The following is a 23784-nucleotide window of genomic DNA, read 5'->3' on the forward strand; positions in this document are numbered from 1 at the left end:
AATTATTGTTCTGCTCTATTAGTTAGCATGTGTATGACTCATAACAAGTGGTAACTCATTATTTTATTTCTTGTTCAAACAGATGGGCAATACCAAGTTGCTCAGGTCTTCCCGCAAGCAGAAGAGGAAATGGAAGTGGACACACATGCATTCAGCCACCGGTGGAAAAGGAGCTTGGATTCTCTCAAGGCAGCTGACTCTAACCGAGCAAGCATGGGCCAAGACTCCCCAGAGCCCAGAGGCTTCACAGACCTGCTACTGGACGATGGGCAGGACAACACCACACAGATTGAGGTAGGTAAATAGTCTGGGTAACTGAACTGGGTTGACGACTGTATTTTCTGTGAGGCATCCAACTTCTGCAGATGGATAGGCTCCACCTTCAGCTCACTCGAGAGCTTTTGGATTTTTTGGTAAGGATCAATTTAACTTATTAATAAATAGTTAATATTCAGTAGTTCAGTAATCAATAATTATAACTATATGAAATAGGTAAATACATAATAGCTAAACCATTTAATCAGCCATGAGTACATTTATTCACGAAACAGACAAACACTGGCTTGCTATGGTGATGATCGTGAGGAGACACAAGGAGGAACATGATACAGCACCTGCCTGCAAGGAAGTCGCTGTGTAACCACATCAGCTCTGTGCTACGTGATACGTACAAGGATATATAGGAGCTGGAGCATGGCATGGAGGAGGGCGAGGTCACCTGCTTGGGCCTGAGGGTGGGCCGTTGTCAAAGAGGCTTAGCCTGGGAGCAGGCGTTTAGGCAGGGGCTTGGCAGGTTGAGGGGAGTTCACCAGGTTGATTTCCTGTCAGTAGTGAGAAAGAAGATTCCTGGCAGAGTGAACTGCATCTGCAGTGGCCAAGTCTTAGAACGCTGGGGCACGCTGGAGAGTCTCATTGAGTGACCAACTGTCCCTTTTACCCGGAGCTGAGTGCTTTCCTCGGGTAGAGCGCTTTCAATGCTAAAAACAAGGCAGTTCTGGGCAAACTGGAATGGTCGTTCACTCTGTGACTTTAAGCAATTCTCTGTTGTGGTTGGAGCTATGAAGTGGAAGGAGGACAGTTGGAGATGGGTTTGATGAGTATGGAAGTTCGCTGAGGACACATTTTGGGCAGACTGTAAGGTTGCCCAGAGGCCTCAAGGGTGGTATTATATTGCTTAAATTCCCATAGTCCTTAGCATTGCAAATCATAAAATATGATCCTGTTAGTCCACTAGATCTAACAAAAACAAACAGGTCAATCTTATGGAAATAAGCAAAAAAAAACCACCCAAATGAGAATGCAGGCTATTTATTCGTTTGCTCTAGCAAGAGTGAGCTTCTACCACTTCCCTCTGGCAGAGACTCAAAAGCAGGCAAGGGAGTGGGAAAGTTTCTCACTTAAAAAAAGAGAAGGATAGGGGCACCTGGGTATCTCTGTTAGTTAAGCCTCTGACTCTTGGTTTCGGCTGGGGTCATGATCTCAGGGTCGTGAGATCCAGCCCCGCTTAGGGTTCTGCACTCAGCAGGGAGTCTGCTTGAGGATTCTGTTCCTCTGCCCTTCCCCCACTTGTGTGCATGTGCACACGTGTGTGCTCGTTCTCTCTCTCTCTCTCTTTCAAATAAATACGTCTTTAAAAAAGAGAGACGTCTTCGGTTATGCTCTCATGGGAAGTTGTTGGCACAGAGGAGCTGGAGACGGGCTAATTAGAAGCAGAGCATCTTATGTGATCGATTTGGGGAGCATATTTGGCTTATACTGAGTTGGACCTAGAGACAAAAAATAGGAAATCTGTCAGCTGTTCATCAATTCCTGCCCATTCTAGCCTGATTGCTGCCCAGGTTGCATTCTGGCTCCCTGGACTGGTTGCCGTAGAGTTTGGAGGTCAGAGTTCTGTGGTCATCCGTGGTCCAGCCATTGTCTGTTTGAATATCCTCTCTCGATCTGAAGGTTTAGTTCCTATTTTCTCCCAGGTAGCAGGTTTATACGTTTTCAGAACCAGACAAGATTCTTTCTACTGCCCTGAAATACTCATTATTTAGGAAAAGAACTCAACTTCATGAAACAGACACTACATCGTTCTCCAAATAGTATCAAGGCATCATTTTGTTCCCGCATAGTGAGAGGAATCTTCAGAAGATCTGAAACCCAGGCCATTGGGATTCTGTGGATGTGAGAGGCCCAGCAATTTTCAAAGCCCCTCTCCATCTCCTTAGCTAGTATGTGACTCTGGTGGTCCCTGGCTGCCTCAGCCAGGCCCCTTAACAGGCAACAGAGGAGGTGCCAGGAGCAAAAGTCATATAATACCTGTAAGAGGCTATTCTGACTCCTGCAGAGTGCCTGCTATTTTGGCAACAGTGTTGTTATAGCAACTCGGAGAGGGCAACATAATTCTTCCCTGAGCACTCTTTAGCTGGGGTGCAGCATAAAGAAAAGAGAGAGGAACAGAAGCAGAGGTGTTTACTCTCTGCCCAGAACTGGTAGCTCACTGAGATTGAAAGGGGAGAAGACACATTCCTAGAACTCTGTGATCTCTATGCAGGATGCTGAATTTTCCAAATCATTTGTAAAATAGAAAATCCCTTTGCTTGGGGATGTATGAACACTCCTCAAAATATAATCCCAGTTGTTGTTAGAGCCATGATGTTGTTTTTCAGCCATTTTTTCTCTTTTTCTACCTTAACAGAGGAGATCCCATAATGTCAGGGATTTTGAATCAGTAAAGCAAAGGAGGGAGGATCGTGCTGGTGCAGGGAGCTCTGCGCTGGGTAAGCACTCGGTGCTAACACGTGCCGGGTGCTGTATGGAGATCATCTTGCCTGGTCCTGACCTCAGCGTACTGAGACTTGTGTCTCCAGGTTCACTGGGTAATCTCAGTGCCTTTTACATGAGGGCAATTTCAGATTTAGGTTTAGTATTTCCCTAAACTCTTCCATTAATGAATAAAGGGGCTGGTATTTAAACCCAGGCCTGCCCAGCTGCCAAGATTTATTCTTTCTACTTGGCTTTTGCTTCCTCTAATAGAAGGAAAAGTAAATGGTACTTTGATTAGGTAATGATTTTGGACAGTGGCAGCACCCCAATATCGATGAGAGACTGCCTTCAGGGTTTCAACCTGGCGGGAAGGAAACTTCTCTTGAAGCTAGATTTTATAACAATATGGCTGCTTTTATTTGAAGAGTTTATTTATTCTGATGGGGTTCTGAGGATTGATGGAGATTATTGGGGACTGAAGTCCCATAAGTCACTCCTTGGCACTACCTCTAGTTTGGAAACAAAAGCCTACATCTGAAACTTCTCTGCAAAGTTTATTTATCCTGGCCCTCAAAATGGCATTTTTGAACATTGTTGTGTCTCTTTTAGGGAAAATATTTTTGCCTGATGGAGTTAAACAGAAATAAGGAAGAAAGAAACCAAATGGTGATAGAGGGGCTACTCTGTGCCGGGCATTGTGACAAGGTCTTTCTTATCTCTTGGGAATAAGCATTTTGATTTATATTGCTTAATACAAGCAATGAGCATGAAAGACAATGTGTGCTTTTTCCCTTAGATGCTTCCAGAGTTGATGTCAAGAGTGGGAATTATTTTGCTCCAGAGCCCTGACTATAGTTAGTGGCTGTGAAAATAATTTGTATCCCAGTGAGACTTCAACCCCCCAGAATGGCATTCCTATGCATGTGCCCCCCTGCTTCTGCCATTGTCTAGACTTTCTACCCCACTTTCACCGAAGACAAAAACAAAAGACAATAGCATATTGACTATCCTGGCACAAATTCATTCAGACATAAACAAAGGCTGTTATTCTCTTAACTTGGTGACAGTATTTTTTCTGGCTCTACACAGGAACAGATAATAGAGGGACTGGAAACCTGGAAAATTCTTCTAGTCGAAGTTTCTTGTTGTTGTTGTCATTGCTTTCTTTTTCTTTTTTTTTTTAATATTCTTCCCCTGAAGATATAAAGATGTTTTGAAACCGTTTGTATTTCCTGATGAATAAGTAGGGACTCAACAGTTGGCAGACGCCTCTGTTGATCTGAATGTTGACTTCAGCTAGCCTTTTCTTCTTGTACTTTCTCTGTTCATGTGGACGTGTAACCACTTGGCCATGTAAGAAGAATGGTGCCTTCTTCTGATGGGTGGGGTTAAGAGCAGTCACTGGTGTGCTACTTTTTGTAATTCCTTTGGGAATACAAGGTCTCCTAAGACTTTCAGGTAAGGCTGAATCACGTTCATGATTCAGCCGTGTGAGAGCAGCCTTCAGTGGGTCCCATGGCCCCTGGGACCCTAGCGTGGATGAACAGCAAATGTTTTCACCTTGTTGCTGGCTATTCCTCCCTTGCTGGCCCAGAGCTCTTGCAGCCTCGGGGGCACCTTATGGAATGCGGAGGGCCTGAGCAGTGTTTGGTGAGAATTACTGATCCTCATGAAGATCAGTTTCATCAACTGTCTCCCCATCACAGTGTTGGTAACTTACAGAAATCCATTCCAAATTCCTTTCTCACACACTGAACCAAACGTGGAGTTTCTGTCACGTATTCCCATGCAATATCTTGAGCTTCATCTTCCCCATCTTAGGACAATGAAAATGTTTTTGGAAAGGATCTTCAACTGTGATTTTCTTTTTTTTTTTTGCCTTGATTCAAAAGCACTGGGATGACTTGAAGAAGGGAATATTCAAAATAGGGTTTTTGGATCATAGGAGTGTAGCTCCATGATCCAAAGTGACTCAGATATTGTGAGCGAGCCTAGTGCCTCTCAAGGGTTGCACATGTGGCCATACCACAGGCCACACTTTGAGTTTCAGAAAGTTAGACCACAAAGCAGATTTCGCTATTGATTTTGAAGATATAAATGTTCTGAAAAATCTTAGGTTAATTTGAATTGCCTACTAACCACATGTCTTGTGGATTTCTCATTTTGGTACCAAATTAAAAATTGCAGGCATATCCAGCAATTATATCATCTATGTTCACATTAAAGCTCTTATCTGAGGAAGGTATAATTGAGATGACCAGCAAATATGTGTGATGGATATAACTAAAATCCAGAGACCAACTGTTTTTCTTCTAGATGCATATGTAAAAACTTTTTTTGATCTTCTGCTATAGCACATTTCCAATTGTGTCTGCATCTTATTTTTAAAAATTTTGCAGTACATTTCTTTAAAAAGTTAGCAACCACTAATTGCTGCGCATAAGGTTGTTATATATGCTCTAATATTTTATTGCAGTCCATAATTAAACAATCTACTTGAAAGGAAAGAAGTCACTGGCAAGTACTTAATCTAAAAGATTGTGATTGCTTTGATGATTGTTTTACAAAGAAAAAGACGTCCCGTAATGCCCCATGAAGGCAGAATCTTCCTGGTATATTTGCACTATAGAGAATACATCAGATATTCTTAGATAATGGAAATCTTACTGCTTCTGTGTCTCAAGTCTAAGTAAGCTTTCTCAATTTCAAAGACCAGACAATCACAAAAATGAATATAAATATGGGATAGTAATAAGACATATCATCCCATTTCACAGAAATAGAGTAAGGAAGATTTGCAGAGTACTGGCATGCTGATTCTTTTCTCGGGCCACTGTTCTGCTCAGTGAACTCACAGAAGATAATACTTATATATGAGAAGAACATGATAGTGCAGATTTGTGACATTTTCCAAAAGAAAGAAAAGTATCACCTGATACTGAATAACTCTGCTACTATATTTATTATGAATGTGAAAAGCTGGTGTAGATTTTTTTTTTAATGAGGCATTTCCATTTTAGGAGATCTTAAGCTTGCAGAGGCTTCAGTATGTAGTTGCAGAATCAGAAAGTCATGTGAAGGGAGTGCTAAGATTAATCCTGGAGAAGCACACTTATTTGACTCAAGAGTGAATTGAAATTTCCCAAATGCAGTGTAGGTGTCAGATTTGGTTCCAAAGAAGATGAAAAAGCGAACATTGTGAGGGTATGTGATTGAAAAGGAGAAGTACTGTGTAAGTTAATCAGCACCCAGAGGAAGACCCTTATTCTGTAGAGAGCCAAGATTAACGTAGAGACAAGGTGTCATCTGAACCAAGTGAGGAAGAGAGCGTTAGAAGGTACCAAGCATCAGGGTATTTCTAGACAGAGAGTTTTGTACAGATAGGCAGGGCCAAGGCTTTAAACTCCCTTTTGGAAAATGTGTCCTGGTCTGTTCAGGCTCCTATAGCAAAACTACCAGAGACTGGGGGGCTTACACAACAAACATCTGTTTCTCATAGTTCTGTAGTCTGGAAAGTCCAGAATCAAGCTGTTGGCAGGTTGAGTGTCTGAGGAGAGCCCACTTCCTGGTTCATGGAGGGCTGTCATTCTGCTGTGTCCTCACATGGCTCAAGGGGCTAGAAAGCTCTCTGCAGTCTCTTTTATAAGGGCACTAATCCCATTCGGGAGGACGCCACCTTCGTGACCTAATCACATCCCCAAAGGCCACACCTCCACATGCCATCACATTGCATATGAGTTGAGGCGGGTGGGAGGGCACAAGTGTTCAGATAACACTGTGATAAGATATTTGGAATTGATCAAGAAGGTACTTGGAAGCTACTGAAAGATTATAAATAGGGAAAAGCAAGATTGCTTTGAGAGTCCTAAAATACTGCTTGGGCGGGGGGGGGGGGGGGTGGGGCTGAGGGATGGAAAGATGAATTAAATTTAGATGAGAATTGTTGTCAGGTAAAATGAGATGGTGTTAGAGGAAAGGTTTGGATGAACATAAGGATTTCAGAAATACTCAGATTTCTACTCATTAACTTACATCAGCCACCATGACTGAAGTCTTGCCACCCCTTCTGGTGCTTGCTTGAAGCTGAGAGTCACTTGTGGGTCCCTGTCATCTCTATCCCTGGCAGGGCGACCTGTTATACCCTTGATACCTCCCAACTCATATGGGTTGGGAATTGGCCTCATGTCTTCAACTCCATATTGCCAAAGGTTGTATGTACACCGACAACAAAGTCTATCTTAATTCCTTCTGTTTGGGTAATTGGAAAAACACCTAGTTTTAAACTTCTGATTTAATCCCATTTGGTTTCTTCTGGAATATTGATGAGGACTTCTAGTCTTCAAAAAAAGAAAATGCACTGAAAATAATAAATCAGGCAGAACTTACCTGCAATTATTACTCATCCTCTAAAAAGATAATGAGGATTAAAATAGAGTATCATATATCTTGCTCAATTGTAGATTATTCTTAGCTTGACATGCCAGCTCTCTATTGAAACAAAAATGAAAAAAGATCCATAACCGTCCTTCAAAGAGTTCCATAAAGAATAACTGAATTATTTCTATGATGCTTCACTGTTAGCTAGTTGAGTTTACTTGCAGTAATGGCATGGAAATAGTCTTCGAAGTGATACATACAGGTTGTAAAATTATTAAGTGTGTTGATCATATAATTTATTTTCAGAACAAGAATTATGTTTTAGAATGAATAATATTCTTGTGTTCTTCATGTACAAAGAGAAACACCATACTAACCTCCCCCAACCAGACCCCTTAGATTAATTGTAAAAATATTGCACAGAGTTTTTTCCTACCTCAATTTCCTACCCATTCATGAGGACCCTGTTATATTTTCTGCCTTTCTTTGTATTAACTGGGACAGCAAGAGGAAACTCCTAACAGAGAGAACATCGGGTAACTGCTAATAGTTGAATTTTTATTGTATCATCTTACAATCTTATTTTTCCTCTTTGTTCAGACCATCTTCCAATGGGACATTTAAAACACACTTTTATGAAAATTATTATTTTCAATATCAAACATTATAGTATTGCTTAATGCCATAGGTCTAGATATTTATCTAGATTGATTTTTTTTTTTTTAAATCTTGCTGAAAAAACAGATTAATTGTTTTGGTTGTCCAGAACATGTACAGTTTTTATATGTTGAGCAAAGGGCTCAGGGTGAAAGCACAAGTGGCCATTAAGTATGGGCTAGAAGTCAGGAGCAAAAAAGCCAGCAGCTGCTTGAGTCCCCTGTTCTCTGGGCAGCCCATGGAGAAGGGTCTCAAAGTGCTCCAGGCAGGGCTGTGTCCCATTTGGTTTTCTTCTTTATTGGAGAAGCATGAGAGTGGCATTGCACAGGGGAAATAAATACTCAAGGATCGGGGCGCCTAGGTGGTTCAGTCAGTTAAGCATCTGCCTTCAGCTCAGGTCATGATTCCAGGGTCCTGGGATCAAGCCCTGCATGGGGCTCCCTGCTCAGCGGGGAGCCTGCTTCTCACTCTCCTTTTGCCCCTCCCCCACACTTGTGCTCTCTCACATGCGCTCTCTCTCTCTCTCTCTCAAACAAATAAATAAGATCTTTTTTAAAAAAAAGTACTCAAGGATCAAGCACAAGCAGTCAGGCTTACCTGCCAGCGCTTTAGGAAGGGCCAGCACCTGGGCTGGGGTTACCAGATGCCACAGAAAGTTAAGTTCAGGCTGAGCCCATCTTGTGGGGTGCATAACTTGTCTCCTTAGATAGGTAGCTTCTGGGCAACAGAGAGACAGCTTCTGGGGTCATTCACTGGACAGCCCCACTCTGTATTAGTGGATTATGCCTTAAGGACTCGTTTTCTTTTTTTCTGTGATTTTTTTTTTTCAGAATCAGAAACAGAATAATAAAGTGATTATAACTCAAAGACTAAATGGGTTTGGGTTGGCACAGGCATGTCAACAGCATGATTTCTATTACTATAGAAATAGTAATAGAAATTACTATTTCTACATCTGGGAGAGTATTGAGGCCACTGCTTATATGCCCATGAAGATTTGGAGCATAATGAATCTGCCAGCCCTTATGATGCAAACTTCCTTAATTTTTAGAGATACTAATACCAGTGGGTACACTAAATCACACCAAGTCTTTGCCATTTATTTTATCTAACAAATTAATGTGCACTCTGTCATGTAGCACCAATGCATTGGAAAAATAAAGACTACAGGCCTCTGAAAAACAGTGATGTTCTGTAATTTTATGTGACTCCCATAAGTTTCTGTGGACCTTTGTCAAAGACATCTCATGGGTCTTTGCCAAATACTATGACTTAGATGGAAATACCGCTTGGTCTATACATTACAGATGAGTTGGCCATTACAAATACAGGAGACACCTAAAATTTTCTGACTATTTAAACTTAAGGTAGGAAAATTGCATTTTTATTTTTAAGCAATGATGTATAACATATTTTTACTAAGTGTTCAGGGGACTTTCCCTTCACCTTGTATTTCTGAAGCAGTTTTAAGGCAGATAAGGGTCTCTTTTTAACAAAGCATGCATATGTATATTCATATTCATCACTTTGCATCTGTCATAAAGAAATTTGCTAATGTAGCACTCTATACTCTATTAAGGAAACCATCAAATATATCAAGGTCCTTTTAAGAAAGGGTAGTTAACATTCAGAATGAAAAGAGACTACTTTAATTTTCTTCTTGAAAGAAAGAAAACCCCTCTGTTCATGCCCCAGTGACGCATAGATATCTGAATCTGTCTAGAAACAAGAGAGGGATTGAACTCTGCAGCCCTTGGGGGACAGTTGTTTTGAGCTATTTTCCATATGGTATTTCAAGCCTGAGCTCGTAAATTGAAATAATAGTTTGGAATCCATGGCACTGAATTGAATGAATGGATTAAACACTGCTGAAATTATTTCTCTTTTACAAATAATTTCTAGCTCTTTTGTAAATGTCATATGTTTAACCAATCTCCAGCTCAAAGAGCAAAGCTACAGAAAACACTAACATTCACCTTTTAGACAATGCCTCTATCTATGTATCTATCTATGTATCTATCTATCTATCTATCTATCATCTATCTATCTATGTTATTTTGGATTCACAGTACTGATCCCACTTGTGACCAAAGGTATTTGAAAGAAAACTTTGCAAAGCAAAATTCTATCTGTTTAACTTAAAATTTTCACTTAGTCACAGCACCTTTTAAGGGGGTCTTTTAGGTACTTCCAAAACTAAAAGCATTTCATCTGGTGATGGGAGATACTGCCTAAAAAAAGCAATGCTGGTAATGCTTCTTCCTAACCTTTTAGGGTTTCGTGAATTCTAGCCTGGAACATTTTATAATTTTCAAAGTTAAATGCAATTATTTGTGGTTGTCAGATTTTTTTTTTTTCTAAGAAAATTTTAAGTTGTAATAATCTCCAATTATCTTAGGTTAGATGCTGCACAGTGGTCATATTTGAATGCAAATTTTTACTTGTTCTGTCATATAAAGGTAGTATAGAGTAAAAGATCATTTAAAATTTCATGTTCTGGAAATATTTACATAGAAACACTAACAAACCTTCCCAAAGAACTTAAAAAGACAGTGAATTCATTCATTATAAATAGTACTGTACAATGATCTGTTATCTTAAAAATCAAGTATAAACAATTATTCTCCTTCTTAAATACCAGTTGAACAAAGAATGACTTGTCATCTTTCTCTGTCCAGTGAGAAATCAGATGTCATGATTTTTACAAGTGAACAGGATTAATCTTTACCAGAATAGAAAAATTTCATATTCAAATAGGAAAAATGAAATCCAAAGAATAAGGAAACAGCTTTATGAATAAATACAGAAATGTGCCAGATCAAAATAATGATTATCATTAGAAATTTTTCTCACATTACTAATTGGTCCTGGTGATAGTAAAATTGCCTTTCAAGGTAAACAAAATATTTAGATAAATCTTTGTATATACACTGTTCCTCAAAAACCTTGTGGAAAGTAATATTTTCCACTAGAAACCTAAGGAAATAATCAGTGTATTCAAAACCTCCCCCATCCCTCCTGCCAACAGCCCATCCAACACGAGTCTGTTTACAGAAGACTTCAGAAGGCAGCTACAGTTCAGTTACTCATTGGTCCACAAAGAACTGAACTGGAAATCAAAATCACTTTCGCCATGATGGTCAAAACATTATTTTGCCTCACTGAAGAGGTTTGTTTGGTCTGAGCAGATTTAGAATGTATTTGACCTGCTTTATTCAAGAATTTTTGTTGCTGAACAATTGTAATGGCCACTTGAAGGAATTTTTTTTTAAATTTTGCTTTGTAAAGGTCTATTTCTTACTTTGTTATTAAAAAAAGAATGTGATATATTCTACATACAACCAAAGTCATTTGCATAAAAGAACAAAAGAAAAAAAATCCTGCATTTTTATATCCTTAAGAAAAATGTTTAACCGTCTTCAAAGGGAATTATTTTTTTAAGTTGGTGAGCACTTGTGAATGCAAATTAGAATAAATCTTAAATGATTGTGGAATTGTCCTTCCTGATTTCCTGTTGACTTTTTAAATGTTGGCAATAAAGAATCTAGAAAGAGGAAATGATTTCCTGCTTTGAAACAGTCCCTGAAACAAAGCAATGAGTGAGTTGACAGCGTGGAAGCAGAATCTGGGACAAACATTAATTTTCTCACTTTGTTCCTTTTTATTCTAGCACTGCTTTCTACCTCGTGATCTTCTGTCTGCTCAGTAGCCACTATGCCAATGTATAATTGTCTTTCTTTGGTCTGCAGTTGCAAAATTAAAATTGAAGAACTTGGCATTGTAGGTAGTAGTTTAAAAAATCCATATGTGTAGGCAAGGTTGCTATATACTAGAGACTTTATTTTTTCAAAGCCTGCAAATATTAATTTTGGTAATTTGTAAATGTATGTTTGTGTGTGTTATCTACTCATGTTTGTGTGTCTGTGTATTGTGTATATGTACATGTACACATATGTGTGTGTTCATCATTCCTAATCATGGTTAATAAAAGTCCCCTCTGTGGGAGAAAATTAATGATGGCTTGAATAGCTCCCTTCTACCTTACCCCCTTAGTTTATACCTGAATTCAGTGTCTTATTTTCCTGAGCAATACAACCAGCACATTTTTTTTCCCATGGGCACAATAAAAATTAAACAGCTACCTGGAGGACTGGCCAACGCTCCCTTTTGCTTCAGTGAATGCTTTAAATATGCTCTTTAGATTATGATGCTGGAAGATGAAGAGAGGCAGGACGAGGAATCAAAGCATAAATGAGTTTTTCTAAATAATGGGGATCAGAAATTATGAAAAATGGAAAGGACATAGGTTGGTGGGCTTCAGATAATGGAGCAGCTCAAATGGGGCCCTCCAGTTCTCTCTCCCTTCATGGACCCTGTTCAGCACATGCACGGAGACCCCTATGAGGCTTGTTTTCTAGTCTCTTTTGATCACTGTGGTCCCTCTTCTTCCTTAGTGGCAAATTTGCCGTCTCCACCAAGTATTCCTCTTGACTAGAAACTCACATGCTACTGACAACTTGTGTAGTCTAAATCTGCCCTCCCACGTCTCCATTACTGCAAGGCTATGGGAGAGGTATAAAGTGAGTTCCCTTCTGGAGGAAGTGAAAGGGCCTATTTAAAGCAAGGTTCGGCAAATGAAACTCCGTGGACATGTCTCCAAACCATAAAGCCATGAGATGACCAGACTATTTCAAAAGACCCAGACTGGGGAAGTCTAACTCGGATGATAACCTCTGTAGAGGGGACAAGGCTGAATATGTTGTTCATGTTCGTAAAGCATTCATTGATCTGAAGCAGATTTTACTAGATGCAGGAAGAGTGGTATTTAAGTGAGGGTTAAACATAAAACCCAGAAAAGATAGAAAGACTTTACTTCCTCTTTTGACCAAGAAAACCAAGACTCACTTGTGGCTTGGACTGTGAGTAAAACAGAATGTGACAAGGACTAACGCTAGATTACCAGCAAAAGCCTGATATTTGTGTTGGCCATTTCCACGTTAAAATGAGTAGTGGAGTGGGGTATGCAATTATAGTTTGTCCACTGGGATTCTTTGTGCAGCAGTAAATTTGTTTGTTCCCTCAAATGGTCTGAGTAGCATTTTCTTCTGCCGAAGAAGAGATGAAGAACGAGGGAAAGAAAGGCAGTTACAGCGGTGCAGAGAAAGCGTGTATCCTGTGGCCGTGGTGGGGAGCCCCCCACCCTCAGGCACAGGCACAGGGACGCATCCTCAGTGCCCATCTGGAAATGGTGCTCGTTTCCACCGGAGCCCCCCATCTACCTGTCCTGATGGAAGCTCATGCTCCCTACCCAGGCTCTCTCCCCTCATCCCCACAGCTGTATTTTTGAGGGATTCCAGATTTGAGTCTGTCCCCATATAAAACCCAAGTAAGAGACACAGCTCGCCTGTATTAGCAGGGTCACTCCTTCCTACAGTGTTCTGGAAGAGAGCAAAGTGATGCCACCAGCAGTTTGCAAAGGCAAAGGAGCCCTTGCAGGAAAAGTATCCTCCCGGCTTGAGCCAGCCGCTGCAGCTTCTGGGCTTTCTTCAGTCATTTCGCTTCTATTGTGGCTGTTTTTATCCACTTTCCTGCCTTTCTTTCTGCTTCCCCTCTGAGAAAACCACAAATTAAAATGCTGCAAAAGCATACATTCCTGAGGACAGAGACAGAGAGACAGAGACCGAGAACCGAGATGTGCTTTACTGCTTTCTGTCCATGCCGCTGACGAGAGAAAACCTGAAGCCACTGCTGTGAATCTGGACCCACCCTGAGTGCTAATGGGGCTTTGTCAGTTGACAGCTCCCATCAATAGTGCTTCCAGATAGGCCACTGGGCACCTCAGTAGAAAAGAGGGGGATAAGGCTCAACAAACCATTGAACCCTTGCAGGGTGGCGCACCCACTTACTCCTTGGTGAATCATCCATGACCCCAGGCTTCGTTGCATAGAGTAACCCATGTCATAACTTCCCGTAGGGAATCAGGAGAGACAGATTTCCAAGTTCCTCTGTGATGTGATCAATCTGGAGTTTCTCTTTCCATTTGCTTGATGGATTATATATCTGCCTACTTCTAACATGAAGTAATCGAATTACGTTGTTAAAATGCCTGCATGAACCACTGTTTTGGTTTCATTACTCCCTTTCGTTCACGTAGATTTCATCCAAACAGAATTCCATATAGTAACGGTTTCACTTCCTAAACTCCTAGCACGCTCCAAGTTGTTTTCCTGTGATTTTACTAAAATTGCCTTGCTTGGGTTTTGAGTGTTCTGACTCTTCAGTCCCATATTTAAAGATAATCACTGGATTTCATTCAGTTGGCAAGTTCTGGTCCCTGGGGTCATGCCAGTCATAATCCAAAAAACAAAAAAAATTAATGGCACATGCGGCATGATTTATTCAAGGGAATTTCTTCCTGGATGTAGGAAAACAATGGGACATGGACACTGTGGCAGACCAGAATGAGAACACCTAGCTAATGAGGTAACTGCTACCCAGTGATAGTAGACTGGGGCCATGTGGGAACATGGGCACAAGATGGCAGATCTTACAGTTTCTCAAGAGATATCAAAATGCTTAAATGTTGGCTATTCTTTCTTTTTTTTTTTTTTTAAAGATTTTACTTATTTATTTGAGAGAGAGAGAGAGCATGAGTGGGGGGGGGGGCATGGGGGGGATGGAGAAGCAGGCTTCCCGCTGAGCAGGGAGCCCAACTTGGGGCTTGACCCTAGGATCATGACCTGAGCTAAAGGCAGGTGCTCAACTGAATGAGCCGCTCAGGTGCCCCTCTTTCATTGTTTTTCTTAATCACATGTGGACTAATACAGTGATGGCAAAATAAAATATGCCCACAGGCCCATCTATCCAATGGGCCCACCAGATGCTGTTGCTAGTGTATACCAAACAAATGATTAATCAGATTCTTACCTGACACAAACTTACCATGTTGTCTTTCAGAAGGCACCTCACTGCTGCCTTCATGTGCTTCTCAGAGGCAGAGACTATATGTTGAGTTGAATTCAGTGTCAAATATAATATGATTCTATATTACATATTCCAGACTTTTCCTATCCTACTTTTCCTCTATACCTATTTTATGTGAATACAGTCTAAGCAGACAACTTCCTATTGCTTCCATTGGAAACAAGTTATTGAAAACAAGAAGTGGAAGATAGTGTTAGAGGTCTCACCTTCACTGGTTATTTTGAAGGAAGACTCCACTATTATTTTCTTGTTCCTCAAAAATATTACAGTGTATGAAACCACTGTCTTGAGAAATCTCCGGCTTGTTTATGATTGAGTCAATATTCTATGTTTCAAAAATATTTAGACATAATGAGAAAAACTTCTACATACTCTATTAATTACATATAAATACTACTTTTAAGCAATGACATTTTCTTCAAATAAACATTTTGTTGTTGTTTCTCTTGGAAGACTGAAACATTTTTAGACCTAGCAGTAAAACAAATTTAGAAAATCAGTGATTTGAGACATTGGCAAAAGGTTCAACTTTTAATAACACAGAAGTGTGGTCTGGTCTGTGTCTCTAACCGTTAGCTTATTAAAAATAATAAATAACAAATGGATTAAACTGTACGATCATATGATCACCATGTATTCAGTAGTATTGAGTATATATATGTATATGTAAGAGCCATAAACATTTCTTTTTTGTTGTTTTTAAGATATTATTTATTTATTTGAGAGGAGAGTGAGCGAGCGAGAGAGCACAAGCAGGGGGAGCAGCAGAGAGAGAGGGAGAAGCAGGCTCCCCACTGATCAGGGAGCCCAACGTGGGATCATGACCTGAGCTGAAGGCAGATGCTTAACTGACTGAGCCACCCAGGTGCCTCTAGCCATAAACATTTCTAATTTGCACATAGATTTAGAAGAAAACAAGAATGAAACTCAACAAAATAACTGTTTGGGGAGCAAACTTTTAGTCTGAGAACTTTGTATTTCTTTTCAATTTTATAGCAGTTTCTATAGATATAAATGGTACCTTACACAAAATACTTGCTCTAGAGGTATGATGAAGTAACTGGGTTCAGCCTAGACTATTGACAGAGCCAAGATAAGGACTCATATCGCCTGTTTCTGGCTCCTGATGCCAGCCAACCCTTCCTATGTACCACCACACTGCAGCTCTGTCTCTTGATTCCTGAAACCTGACACTTGGTGCTGTGGACTGAATTGTACCTCCCTGCCCCCAAATTCATATGTTGAGGCCCTAACTTCCAAAGTGACTGTATTTGGAGATGGGGCCTTTAGAGAGGTAATTAAGGTTAAATGAGGGTGGGGTCTTAGTCTGATAGGATTGTTGGCCTTATAAGAAAAGGAAGAGAGAGAGAGCACTCTTTCCCCTTTCATGCACACCGAGAAAAGTCTAACCAGGGAGAGGGTTCTAATCAGAATGTAATCATGCTGGCACCCTCATCTCAGACTTCCAGCCTCTAGAGCCATGAGAAAATAAACATCTGCTATTCAGTCTGTGGTATTTAGTTATCGCAGCCCAAGTGGACAAAGATACCTGATGTATATGGAGAAATACCATATTACATGAAACTTCCTGAAAGACATCCTTATGAAGTTTCCAGTCTGGGAACACCTAACTTCTGATCTGAACTTGGCTACTCTTTTATTAATGAGAACCCTACTCCTCTTCAATCATGTGCCTTGCTGCATGGATCCTCATATTGCATTTTCTTTCTACCCGTTTCCTCACAACACATTTCTCAGTGAACTCATGATAGTTTCTTTTGTGAAGAAAAGTTTGCCAAACTAAGCTTTGTCTTCTTCATTCGTATGGATTCCCTGTTTGTGGCACTAAAGAGAGGCCTTAACCTCTTTTTTGTGTGTATGTCTATGCTCATGGCCTATTATTTGTAAGCAGTATTTTCTTAATGGTCTGAAGTTTTGGTTACAGTATCTCAGAAATGGAATTGTATGACTACACTCTTCACCTCTCTCCCACATTTTTCATGTGTGGACAGAACCACTCATGACTGCATACAACTTCAGTAAACCTTAGTTAATGATGGATGCTTTTCTTCTTGCACCCTTGATAACCCTATTTAGAATAAGATGTTGCAGGGGCGCCTGGGTGGCTCACTTGGTTAAGAGTCTGACTCTTGGTTTCGGCTCAGGTCATGATCTTGGGGTTGTGAATTCAAGCCCTGTGGTGGGCTCCATACTTGGTAGGGAGTCTGCTTGAGATTCTCTCTCTCTCTCTCTCTAAAAAAAGTAAATAAATCTTTAAAAAAAGAAGAAGAAGATATTACATATGATAAATACTGTCCTAAGAGTTTTAACCTAAATAAATGAATACAGGCCAGAGATAAGATGTAGAAAGGAAAGATGGTAATTACAAAAAAAAAAAAAAATGTAGAGCTTTTTTATAAAGTTCAGATTGATTTCAGGTTATTTCCTATCTAAATAGCAAATTGTTTATTTAGTCACCAATTCAGGAAGTATTTTTTAATATAGCTGAACTAAACCTAGTTTAAGTATAGTTAACGATAGATAAAATAATCTGAGATATTATAAAACGCATTTCTTATCCAGATACGTGAATCTTATGTATAAGATCCCAACAGTCCTTGCTCAAAGTCTTCCAATGGGAATTTTACCTGTCTTAAGAAACTTTTATTTTTGACATCTTAATTTATTAAAGTGTTGTGTTTTTTTTTTCATCCTTAGCCCTGTTTTATCCCCAGCACATTCACTCATGTATCTTCATTCTGACCTCTGCATACAGTAAGGCAAGTTCTTTGTTATCCAGGGTTCTCTTCCCCATTCATTTCCCACATGACTTGACCTATAAACCTTAACCATTTAGATCTTCCTCCTCTGGCCACATTTTATTTATTTGATGTATTATTAAAATGCTGAAATCACAATTGTACTCAGCAAGAATTCATCACAGAACTATTGTGTATCAAGTAGTGGACTAGCAACTTAAATTACTGTGCCTTAAATTATTATTGGGTAAATAGTATAAATGTATGTATACTTTACAAATTCATTGATTGATTGATGTTTAGGAATACATTTTTTAAAAAAGTTTCCTAGGTTTTATTCATCCATTTTTTTTAATTTTTTTATTGTTATGTTAATCCCCATACATTACATCATTAGTTTTAGTTATTCATCCATTTTTTAAAACTTATTCTTTCAACAAATATCTGATCAATGTTAGCTACTTGTATTTTTTCAGTAAATAAAGCAGAAATGAACCATGCCTTCTTAGAGCTTACAGTCTAGTGGGGTAAAGTAATAAATAAGTCTAAAAGCATAAATATGAAGGAACAAAGTGGGTGCAGGGATAAGGGTTATTAGCTGGGAGTGAAGGCCTTTTAAGATAAGATAGCTGGGGAAAACCTCTCCAAAGAGGTGAAATTTACGTTGAGACATTAATGGTGAAGCTAGTAGGATGGAACATTCAAGGTAGAGAAAGCAGCATTTTGAGAAGGCAGTGAGCAGGGAGGAGATAGACAGATTCCAGGAACTGAGGGGAGGCCAAGATGCCAAGGTGGGAGGAGAGAGATTGTCACAGAGGAAAGGAACATGAGTTGCAGAAGGAAGTCAAGCTCAGAGGTCTTTGAAAGCCTTGTGAAGTAGCTTGTATTTCTTTGGGGCCTAATGTCCTGCATGGGCATTATTTGCTCTATGGATAGCTTGATGCCCAGGGGACCCTCAGAGGCTGCTTTTTGGAATAAGGATTAGAAGATCAGAAACATGTAGACAAACTTCAGATTTGTCTACACACTCCTGCTTAGAGTTGCTTACAGTGGCCCTCTATGCCTGCAGGATAGCCCATCAGCATTCGTAGGCAACCAGCATGACCTTAGGTGTTCCTCAGAGCCCTGTATCAAGAAGAAATGTGAAGCACATGCACATGCTCATTTGCTAGATTCATTATTACCATTTGTGGGGGTAGGGGAGAGAGTTTTGACTTTGAAGATGGAAACCTTGCAACTTCCCTAGAGACCTTGTAAATGAAACTTATCCTTTATCAGAGTATGAGAAATTCTCTAGGCTGTAGCTCAGCAATTTTATGACCAATACTTTTGACTAAAGGCATTCTAATCTACCTCAAAAGGGGAAGGCTTAAAAAACACTGTGGCAATGGCCTCTAGAGGGTGGGTATCATCACAAAACCTAAATGGAAAATGGGGACTCGGTGTTTTCATTTGAAAAGTAATAGCATTTAAAAATATATATTATCTAAAATCCCTATCATTTCAGAAAAAAAGCCTTAAAAAGAAATAGAACATGATATTAGAATAAAGGATAGGTGAATAACTGAGTGGATCTTCTTAAAAAATTTACCAAGTTATCCTTATTTTTTTCACATGTTACTCCTTGAAAACTATGGTATTATGAATTCTTTACTAAGAATCTAAAATATTTGTCTATATTATAAGTGCCTTGATAATTATGCAAACAAGTTATTTTAGGGTGGGCACTTTCTAAAACTCTTTATTTAAAAGATTAGCCGGAAGAGACTTCTGGGGAAGATGGTGGAGGAGGACCCCAGACTCATCTCCTCCTGTGGATATGACTAGATAACACTGACATCAATGTAAATAACCAAGAAAATGACCCAGAGACTGGCAGAATAAACTCTACAACTAAATGTGGAGAAGAGGTGCCATCGAAGAAGGTACGAAGGGTGGAGAAGTAGTCAGGAATTAAATGGACTGCCAGGACTATCTGTGGGCAGAAAGGACGCCATGGCAGGGAGAGGTGAGAGAAACAAACCCCCACACCAGGGAGCCTACACAGGGAAAATGAAGCCCCATAACATTTGGCTTTGAAAACCAGGGGGGCTGAATTTCATAAGTTCTTACAACCAGCAGGACATAAAACCTGGAATTTTAAAAATCAGCAGGGTCAGCTTTGGGAGAGACAGTGGGTGAGAAGACACTGAGTCCTGACCCTTAAAGAGTCAGCATAACACACAGCTCCTCTGAGATACAGCATAGAAACAGCAGTTTGAAAGATGCCTGAAGCATACGGGAGGGAGAGTTATTTACCAATCTCAGAGTATGTCCAGGAGGGACAGAAAGCACTAGGGAGCTCCTCCAGGAGCAAAGGAACAGGCAGGCACCATTTCTCTCCCTCCACCCCCAGCCCTGCATAAACACACGGCCACCTGCAGTACTCACTACCTAACTTATTAGTACTGCTGCCTCCCCCCTCCCCCCAGCTGTGCTTCTGCCAATCCACCCCTCTGGACAATCCATCTTAATCTGTGCACTGTAAGGCTCTTCATGCAGAGGAATGGCAGCACTCAAAGCTTGCTAGTGCCTCTGGCCTGCCACACTGCCCACCCCCTACATTGCACGTCAATGGATCTGCCCTCTCCAATACACTCGAGGCCAGACCCATACAGGGCAGTGCCTCAGGCCTGACAGTGCGCAAGCAGCCCCTACAGTGGCCAGCACCACTCCAAAATGACTCCTGCCCCAGAGAGAGGGAAAGATAAACACACAACCAGTCAGATGGAAACCCAGCAGTGGGCTAGAGGTAGAGAACTGGTCTGACTGCAAGCCCCACCCACCAACAAAAGATTCTGAGAAAGTGCCCTACAGTTCAGTGCTGCTGCATCTCTGGCAAATGCCTGGTCTGACTCAACTCAAGCCCAAGATGCCCCCAGACTGGCCCACTAACACCACAAGGACCAGAGTGCCCACAACAGACAAAGAGGGCCATTGCAGACAACTGGACTGAAGGAAAAAGCAGTCCAGCCACAACAGCAGGGCTCATACGTCACACATAGGAGACAGCTCTGAAGCGCTAGGTTTTGGTGAACAGGCGACCACTGCACTGTAGGGCAGTACAGGACCTCTGCTTCATAAGGTCATTACTTTCAAGTTTGGGAGATGTAGCTGTCTTTCCTAACATACAGCAGACACAGAGTTAGACAAGTAGATAAGTAATATGCCCGATAGAGAATTTAAACTAATGATCATAAAGATACTCACTGGACTTGAGAAAGGAGTGGAGGACATAATTAATTAATCAATTTAAACAAGGGGTGCCTGGGTGGTGCAGTTGGTTAAGTGTCCGACTCTATTTTGGCTCAGGTCATGATCTCAGGGTCATGAGATCAAGCCCCACATTTGGATCCCTGCTCAGTGTGGAGTCTGCTTGAGATTCTCTCTCTCTCCCTCTTCCTTGGCCCTTCCCCCAAAAATTAATTAATTAATTAATTAATTAATTAAAAAACAAAGAGTGGCGGACATCAATCAAATCCTTAACAGTGATATAAAAAAGAACCAATCACAGATGAAGAACACAATAAATGAAATTAAAAATACACTAGATGAAATAAATAGTACATTAGATGAATCAGAAGAATGAATCAGTGACCTGGAGGACAGAGTAATGGAAAGTAATCAAGCTGAGCAGGTGAGAGAAAAAAATTATGCAAAATGAGAATAAACTTAGGGACATCAAGGACACCATCAAGTGTAATAACATTCGCATTATAGGGAATCCCAGAAGAAGAAGAGAGAGGAAAGGGGGCAGAAAATTTATTTGAAGAAATAATAGCTGAAAGCTTCCCAAATCTGGGGAAGGAAATGGAAATCCAGATCCAGGAGGCACAGAGAGCCCCAACAAAATCAACCCAAGAAGGTCCACACCAAGACATGTAGTGATTAAGATGGCAAAAATATAAGCAGCAAGAGGAAAGAAAACAGTTACATACTAGGGAAATCCCCAAGGCTATCAGCTGATTTTTTAGCAGAAACTTTGCAGGCCAGAAGGGAGTGGCATGATACATTCAAAGTGCTCTAAGGAAAAAATCTGTACCAAAAATATTCTATCTAGCAAGGCAATCATTCAGAATAGAAGGAGAGATAAAGAATCTTCCAGGCAAACAAAAGGTAAGGAATTCATGACCACTAAACCACCCCTACATGAAATGTAAGCAGGGACTCTCTGAATGGAAAGACCATAAGCAAGAGTAAGGAAAGTAGGATCCACAATAACACTAAAAATAAGTGTTTCTGTAAAAATCAGTAAAGGAACTCAGAATAAAAGGATGTCAGTATGAAACCATAAACCTAAAACGTGGGAGGAGAAGAGTAAAGAATGGGTTTAAACTCAAGCTACTATCAACTTAATGTAGACTGCCATATGCAGAAGATGTTATATATAAACTGATGGTAACCACAAATCAAAAACCCAGTAATAGATATACAAAGATAAAGAGAAAGGAATCCAAATATATCACTAAAGAAAGCCAACAAATCATGAGAGAAGAGAGAAAGAAAAGAAAGGAATGGAGAAAAACTATAAAAACAACCATAAGACAAAAGTAACAAAATAGCAATAGAAGCATACCTATCAATAATTACTTTGTTGGGTTCTTTTTTTAGATTTTATTTATATATTTGGCAAAGAGAGAGAGAGCACAAGCAGGGGGAGCAGCAGAGGCAGAGGGAAAAGCAAGCTCCCCGCTGAGCAGAGAGCCCAACATGGGGCTCAATCCCAGGATCCTGGGATCATGACCCAAGCCAAAGGCAGAAGCTTAACCAACTGAGCCACCCAGGCACCACAAATAATTACTTTGAATGTAAGTGGACTAAATGCTCCAATTAAAAGACATAGAGTGACAGAATGGATAAAAAAGCAAACAAACAAAAAACAAGACCCATCTATACACTGCCTACAAGAGACTCCCTTCAGATCTAAAGACACATGCAGATTGGAAGTGAAAAGATGGAGAAATATTTATCACACAAATGGACGTGATAAGAAAACCGGGGTAGTAATACTTATATCACACAAAATACACTTTAAAACAAAGACTGTAACAGGACACAAAGGACACTATATAGTCATTTAGGGAACAATCCAACAGACGACATTACAATTATAAATATTTATGCACCCAACATGGGAACACCCAAATACTTAAAGCAGCTAATAACAAACATAAAGGAACTAATCGATAGCAATACAATAATAGTAGGGGGCTTTAACACCCCATTTACATCAATGGACAGATAATCCAAACAGAAAATCAATAAGGAAACAGTAGCTTTGAATGATACATTGAACCAGTTGAATTTAACAGATATATTCAGAACATGCCATCCTAAAACAGCAGAATACACATTCTTTTCCAATGCACATGGAGTATTCTTCAGATAGATTGCATATTAGGCCACAATAAAAGCCTCAATAAATACAAAAATATCAAAGTCATTTCATGCATCTTTTCTGACCATAATGCTATGAAACTATAAATCAACCCCAAGACAAAATCTGGAAAGAGCACAAATACATGGAGGTTAAATAACATGCTACTAAACAATGAATGGGTCAACCAAGAATTCAAAAAGGAAATAAGAAAATACATGGAGACCAATGAAAATGAAACCAATGAAAATGAAACCCACAACAGTCCAAAATCTTTGGGATGCAGCAAAAGCAGTTCTAAGAAGTTTATAGCAAATGCAGGCCTACCTCAAGAAGCAAGAAAAATCCAAATAACCTAACCTAACACCTAAATGAACTAGAAAAAAAAAAGAACAAACAAAACCCAAAAGCAGTAGAAGGAAGGAAATAATAAGGGTTAGACAGGAATAAACAAAATAGAAACTAAAAAACAAAACAACAATAGAACAGATCAATGGGTACAAGAGCTGGTTCTTTGAAAAGATCAACAAAATAAACCGTTAGCCAGATTCATTAAAAAAAAAGACTCAAATGAACAAAATCAGAAATGTAAAAGGAGAAATAACAACTGACACAACAGAAAGACGAAGGAATATCATGAAAGAGATATCATGAAAAACTATATACCAACAAATTGGACAACCTAGAAGAAATGGATGAATTTCTAGAAACACATAACCTCCCAAAATTGAATCAGGAAGAAATAGTATATTTGAACAGACCAATTACCAGCAATGAAATTGAATCAGTAATCAAAAAAATCCTAACGAAAGTCCAGGACCAGACAGCTTTACAAGTGAA

At 39.9% G+C, this 23784-nt stretch overlaps 1 protein-coding gene across 1 annotated transcript in view; it reads left to right on the forward strand.

The window, feature by feature from the left end:
- The window catches only part of PLXDC2 (plexin domain containing 2), a 469270-nt gene that overhangs the window by 169342 nt on the left and 276144 nt on the right, over positions 1-23784 (forward strand). The window contains exon 2 of the mRNA XM_032425793.1: positions 83-294. Coding sequence (XP_032281684.1) covers positions 83-294 — 212 coding nt within the window. The remainder of the gene's footprint in view (positions 1-82; positions 295-23784) is intronic.

Source organism: Phoca vitulina, unplaced genomic scaffold (assembly GCF_004348235.1).
Source record: "Phoca vitulina isolate PV1807 unplaced genomic scaffold, GSC_HSeal_1.0 scaffold33, whole genome shotgun sequence".
Lineage (NCBI taxonomy): Eukaryota > Metazoa > Chordata > Mammalia > Carnivora > Phocidae > Phoca > Phoca vitulina.